The sequence below is a fragment of the Myotis lucifugus genome, unplaced genomic scaffold, assembly GCF_000147115.1.
Source record: "Myotis lucifugus unplaced genomic scaffold, Myoluc2.0 scaffold_229, whole genome shotgun sequence".
Classification (NCBI taxonomy): domain Eukaryota; kingdom Metazoa; phylum Chordata; class Mammalia; order Chiroptera; family Vespertilionidae; genus Myotis; species Myotis lucifugus.
The window spans coordinates 1,310,731-1,317,735 of NW_005871277.1; the positions used below are offsets into that span (position 1 = coordinate 1,310,731).

Consider the following 7,005-nt stretch of genomic DNA (forward strand, 5'->3'; position numbering starts at 1 on the left):
TCTCCAGCCCGATGCTTGCGATGTTGCCACAGCTGGGCTGGGCGGGGGGGGGTTGATAGTTAACTGGCAACCGTTTTCAGATTCTTGCCATCCCTTCTTCAGGGGCTAGCACAGGCCCCATCCAGATACCTCCAAATGGGCTGCAGGCTAAAACCCCCAGTGACTAAAGGGAGCGTGCTCACCAAACCCCAGAATTATGCCTGGGAACCCCGAGACGTGAGAAACAGCACGGACGGCAGACCGGACAGACACCTGGAGCGCAGCTTCCCCTCTGCGTGGCCAGGCAGCCGTGGCTGTCCGCAGAGCCCAGTGAGGCAGCCTCCATCGCCCGCTCAGATTTTCTTAAAGCTGTAAATCTCCATAGAAGGCAACTGGCAAGTTTTCAAAGTCAGAGACTGTAGGAGAGGGCACGTTACTAAAATTAGAGGCAGCGCAGCGTAGTAATGAAAGCCCGCCCCTCCGGGCCCAGCTCCCGCTCCCCGGCCTGATGGTCGTCCACATGCGTGTGTCGTGAGAGCTGGCTACTGGGTTAAATATACATACTTAATGTACTTTCAGATGTCTGCATACGTATTTCATGTTACGATGATTATAAATGTGTGGGTTTGAAGCCCGTATCTAGATGAAAGCTATGTGGCAGCGCTGGCCTCTGGTCTCCGGAGAAGGTGATGGTTCTCCCTGGTGGAGACAGCACAACGCACCGCCGGCCCGTCTGCCCACTAGGTGGCGATCACGGCAAGAAGACGCTCGCAGCCTTAGAGAAGCGCTAGTTCCTTTTCCGTGTGGTTGGTGCTCTATGTCACTTTTTCCATGAGAGATACCAAAGGAATTTCTGTGTTTGAGCCTCTCCCTCCAACATGGAAATCCAACTGGCACCCACACGTGGCCAGTCCCCGCAGGTCCCTGAAGCCCCTGCCTCTGCCGGGTCCGCCCTCTGGGAAGGGCAGTCATGGGGGGACCACGCAGGGTTGTTGCTCTTTGTGATTCTATGTTGTTTGCATTTCTGAGGAGCAGAGTGGTGGTTTTTTCTTTGTGTCCTTTGCATGCTCAGAAATGGAGGGTTTGTTTTGTTTGTTTTTTGTTTTTAAATACCGTTTTTTAAGTATTAAATTAAAATGTTACAGAAAGTTGGGAATATAAGTGAGTCTGAAGAAGAAAATGAAAGGCATTCCTAATTTCGCAATCCAGAGGTCGTCACAGTTAGCATTTTGGTATCTTTATTTTTCTGTCTCCTGGGTTTTCTTCACGCGTGTGTAACTTTTTTAAAAAGGAAAAGAAAAGGGAAGAAGCGTACTGTTTGTGTTTACGTAGATTTGTGTCCTTTAAATTTTTGTTGTCATGATGTGGTGCTTCCCTGTGTTGTGAAATACCCTCCAAAAGTATGAGTTGTCTGCATGGCTCCATCATGTGGATCCACCATCATTTGTTTTACTAATTTCTCCCTGTTGGACCTTGGGGTTGTTTACCCTATTTTGTTACTGTAAATAACCTTAAGTATCTTTGTACATAAATCTCTGTGCAAATTCTGGGTATTTCATTGGGGTAAGGTTTTGTAAGTGAAATTTCCGGGTCAGAATATTAATATTACCGAAAGACCTCCCGGAAAAGGTAGGCTGATTTCTGCTGTAATTAGAGGTCTGTGGAGGTGCCCCCTCCTGAGTCAGAGGTCGGAGGTCACTGCCTCCCATGAGAGGACCCTGCTGGCGTCTCAGGAAAGGAAGTGGTGAGAGGGGAACAGGTTTTCCTGCGCTTGCCCTTCCCCTGTTGTGCTGTGGATGCCTCGGGAACCTGCCTTGATACCTCTGTTCTCTGAGGCCAGGGGCCCATGTACTCACCATCACCATGAGGGCTGTAAGCAGTCTGAAGCTGACATGTGACACTCATGGGGATTTAACCGTGTGCTCTGTCCCCCAGGGCTCTGAATGGAATGCATCTAATCTGGAGGAGCTGCAGGGCTCAGGGTGAGTCTGCTCCCCTTGTCTTCCCCTCTCCCTCTCCCTCTAGGCAGCCTAGGAACCTGGGCTCTGCCCCCGAGGTCAGGGCCAGCCCTGTGCTGCCTGCCTGTGCCTGTAATTGCCTGCACCCCAGCAGCCAGGCTGATCTGCATAGCTACACAGATGGGCTTCAGAATGCCACCTCCTGAATAATTCATGGGTTTAGATTTTCCTGGGGTTTGTGTGATGGTGTGTGTGTCCCCCAGAGAATGATCCTAAATCACAGTCCAGTGGGATAGACGGCCTGGATGCTGTGCTGGTAGGGCCACGAGCCCCCGCCCACCGGCCCACTGCCCTGCAGAGCTGCCGAGAGGCCCGGTGTGGACATGCCTAGCTGTTGGCCAGTCAGCACCTCTGACCCCTGAACCACCACTGCTGGTTCTATCTGAGCTTCTATCTTTGGGCCTGGAGGGAACCTTGAGCTAAATACTCAGCATTGGGCAGAAACACATGCCTGCCTTGGTCTGAGAAATGCCCAGCAGCAGGAATAAAAAATGTTTAAATCTAGACCTTCAAGAACAGATGTCTGGACATTTAAAAAAAACACACAACACAGCCACAAAATCACCGTCCTGTGGGTCTGACATGATGACATCCTTGAATTACTGCACTTAAAAATCAAGACTAAACAAATCTTAAAATATATCTTTAGAACTGCCGGTTAAGATGTATTCTCTCAACAGAAAGTATTCTTAAAAGGTAGGGTGATACTGTCTATGCTTTCTGTTTTCCTTGGAAGAAGTAAATTATTTTAAAGGTATTTTTTTAAAGCATTTGTTAAGTATTCACTTATAAAATCTACTTGAGGTGTTTTCAACCTCCTGAAATTGCTTTTGCCTTCCAGGAATATAAGTATTCAGTTTAGAGACCTACAAAACCTGGTTGGCAGATCCTCTCAGCTATTTATTTATTTATGGCCTGCCTTGTTTTAAAAAGGATGTAAAGTAGTTCCCAAGGACATAAGTAATGGACAAATGTATTCTGCTTTTTAACTATTTAAAAGTGGAAACTTTGTTTTTTCTTAAAGCCTCTGTATGCTCGGAATAGTTACGAATTTTGAGACTTTGAGTTTACTAGGTGTACCGGTTCATAATGTGGATTTTTTTTCAATAGATGGAGTTACACATATGTTGATGTATATGCGATTTGATATGTATGCTATTTTGTTGTATTGACAACAAGCTTCAAAACTTCATATGTCAGATTTTCTGAAGGCGTTAACATCATAGATATTTTTACACTTAGAAATGTCGAATTTCGTGCCCAAAAAAAGAGCATTTGCGGGAAGTTATAATTCATTACTTTATTTTGAAGAAAAGTGCTGCTGCAAGTTATTGTATACTTCAGGAAGCTTATGGTGAACATGCTGTATCTCAAGATACTTGTGAACGCTGATTTAAACGCTTTAAAAGTGATGATTTCGATGTGGAAGACCAAGAATGTCCAGGTCAACCGAAAAAGTTTGAAGACCAACAATTCCAAGCATTATTGGGTGAAGATGCGTGTCAAACTCAAAAACAACTTGCAGAAAGATTAAACGTTGCTCAGCAAACAATTTCTGATCATTTACAAGCAATGGGAAAGATTTAAAGGAAGGAAAATGGGTGCCACATCAACTGAACGAAAGACAAATGAAAAACCAAAAAGTCATCAATAAAATGTTGCTTCAACAGCACAAAAGAAAGTCTTTTTTGCATCGAATTGTGACTGGTGATGAAAAGCGGATTTATTTTGAAAATCCCAAACTCACAAAATTATGGGTTGATCTAGGTCAACCATCAACATTGACTGCAAGGCCAAATCGCTTTGGAAAGAAGACAATGCTCTGCGTTTGGTGGGATCGGGAAGGTGTGGTGTATTATGAGCTTCTAAAACGAGGTGAAACCATTAATACTGATCGCTACCAACAACAAATAATCAATTTGAACCATGCTCTGATTGTAAAGCGGCCAGAATGGGCCAGAAGACATGGCAAAGTAATTTTGCTTCATGACGCACCATCACACACTTCAAAACCAGTTAAAGACACGTTAAAAGGTCTTGCCTGGGAAGTATTAACCCACCCACTGTATTCACCAGACAGGTTGAAAATGCAGATACCGATTAAAAATGCAGATTTTGTAATCAAAGAAAACAGGATAATTTCAAGGGAAACATCAAAAGTGCTTTATTCACAGTAATGTCCATCGCTAGCTACAAATTTCCCCCATCTTTCAGGTAACTTGTGGGTACCATCCCAATAGAACTTTTCTTGTTTTGAGGCAGACCATTCAGAGACCCGATTTTCCACTTCTTCATACGTTTTGAAGTGCTGCTCAGAAACTGCATGTGCCATCGATCAGAACAAGTGGTCACCTGAAGGAGCAATACAACAAAATCGCATACATATCAAATCGCATCTATATCAACATATGTGTAACTCCATCTTGAAAAAAATCCGCATAATTAACTGGTGCACCTAGTAAAAATGCATTTAAGTAATATATATCTACCTTCCAGAGTTAACATTCCTTAGCAATGCTTTGAACTGTTTTCTTTTTATAAATTTTTTATAAAGAAGTTTGCTTGTTATTATAAATATAATACATTCTCATCATAGAGAGGGCATTTAGAAAATACCAAAAAAAAATTACTATTAAGAAAAAAACAGAAGTCCTACCAAAAAACATATGCCCTTTAATAATGCATACTTGATTTTTTTCTCTGTTCAATTTTTGGTTATTTTGTTTTTCGTAGCTCCTCATTCTGGTTCTCCAAATGTGTTTCTTTTTTTTCTTTTTTGTCATTGCAGTGTTGACTACATCTTAAATGTCACTAGAGAAATCGATAATTTCTTCCCTGGCTTATTTGCATATCACAACATCCGAGTCTATGATGAAGAGACAACAGACCTTCTTGCCCACTGGAACGAGGCGTACCACTTTATAAACAAAGCAAAGTAAGTGGGCGGAGAAGCCACAGAAACCGGTCTGAGGGAGAAACTGGCGGGTGCTGGGTGGGCAGAAATTAATGACAGCCCAGGACACGGACATCTTGTGGCTTTAGGGAGCCTGGGTGTCTGGTGGCCCCGTGACTTCAAACCACAGGACCCCTCAGAGTTGTTGATCTCCAGGTGGGGGCCCGAATGAGCTGGTTCTCTCCCACCGAGCATTGGCTGTGACATTTGGCCCGTTTCATCATCAGCACTGGTTCCAGTTAAGAATCCGGTACCACATGAGCACTCTTGGGAGGCTCTGCCCGAGGGAGTCGCTGAGCCAAAGGGGAGAGAAGGGAGGGCCACTTGTGTGTGGACTTCGAGCGCCTTTGGGACTGCTCCCTCAGAGAAGCCTACTCAGGCGATGCCCTGAGCTGGGGCTGCCTTCCCCCCTGGGCTAGCGCGACTGTCCCGTCCCGGCAGAATGGGACAGACCGTGAGCCCGCCATGGTTTCACGCAACTCTGGTCCTCACCGTATTCTCCTGCGGAACAGCTCTGCCTTATGCAGTCAGAACAGAGAGAACCCCTGGGAACCCCATCTTCCGCTCTGCACCCCTCCAGGTCAAAGCTACATAACCTGCTCTTCCCTACGTGACTTCATAGTTTGCATTCCTGGGGTAGACAGCAGACCAGCAGTCAAAAAAAAAAAAAAAGGCACTGAGATTCGGTGATGAATTTTAAGCCTGAGGTAGGAGAAATGAGCCTGCTCGACTGACAGGCTGGCTCCTCCTAATGTAAACAGGCAGACAGGTGGGCTCGCCTCCCGGGCACACGGAGCTGCCAGGTGCTGCCCTCCCCAGCCCGGCGCTCCCTCACATTCTCCAGCCATCCATATGGAGGAGCGCCGTGTCTGGCCTTGTCCTATCTGTTCAATCAGCCGCACCCGGGCCAGCACTGCCTCCTCACAACCTAGGGCCCCATCCTCCCCTGGCTTGTCTCTGTCTCGGCCAAGTCCGTGGTGCTGCTAGCCTCGCCCTGGCTCCTTGACCTCCTGTCTCCCGAGGGCCTTGCGGCTTCCGGTTCTCTGACCCCATTCTTCTGTAGTAACCCTTCCCCGTCTCCATCTGCTCTAGCCGCTGTGTATCTAGAACTCTGTCTTGCAGATCTCTCTTTCGCTGCCCACTTGCTTCCCACAAAAGGATTTTTGGTCTCCAAGCCTATCCCAGCGACGTGGGAAGATACCCACCTTGTCCCTGAAGTCCGCCCAGATCTTGAGCTCTCCCTGCAAAACTTGCTGGGCAAGGAGAGGTTTATCTTGATTCCCCATTGTGTGCTAATTGATTTCGCAGGGAAGCGATTTCCTTTAGAGGGTGTGTGGACATGGGCTGCGTAAACATCGGGACTGGGAGCATTTTGGCAGTGACATAACGTCAGGGTTTAAAACTGTCCGTTGTGAAAAAAACAGAGCGCGAAGTTCAGCTTCTTTAAAACTCTCTCCCCCGCCAGGAGGAACCGCTCCAAATGCCTGGTACATTGCAAAATGGGTGTCAGCCGCTCCGCTTCCACGGTCATCGCTTATGCGATGAAGGAATTCGGCTGGCCCCTGGAGAAAGCCTACAACTACGTGAAGCAGAAGCGCAGCATCACGCGCCCCAACGCCGGCTTCATGAGGCAGCTGTCTGAGTATGAAGGCATCTTGGACGCGAGGTGGGTGACTGTCTGCGAGGATTGGCAGGACTGAGCTCGCGGAGCCGCCGTCCGCCCGCAGCAGCAGTGTCTTCCGCAGCCAAAACCCTGACGCAGGGGAGGGGGGGAGCCGGTTTGAGAAAAACAACTATTGTTTGGCGTTTGATGAGTGGTTTCCAGGAGGGATCTGTTCTGATGTTGTTGGCACGCACGGCTGCTTTGCTGCGGGGAGGGAGCGGTGCCTGACTCCTACTCTAAGGCACGGCTTTTGTGTGCGCGGCACGGGCATGTGGGCTGCCTCGTTTCCATGAGCATCTGCTTTGGGCCGAGCGCTGTGCTATGGCTTCGCCGCAGGGCCAGTGCCAGGACTGGAGGGGGCAGGGCGGCGCTTCCCCCACTGATGAGCAGGG

At 47.6% G+C, this 7,005-nt stretch overlaps 1 protein-coding gene across 1 annotated transcript in view; it reads left to right on the forward strand.

The window, feature by feature from the left end:
* The window catches only part of SSH1 (slingshot protein phosphatase 1), a 46,404-nt gene that overhangs the window by 29,876 nt on the left and 9,523 nt on the right, over positions 1–7,005 (forward strand). The window contains 4 exon segments of the mRNA XM_023762064.1: positions 81–159; positions 1,820–1,961; positions 4,786–4,932; positions 6,416–6,616. Of these exon segments, the coding sequence (XP_023617832.1) occupies positions 81–159; positions 1,820–1,961; positions 4,786–4,932; positions 6,416–6,616 (569 nt within the window).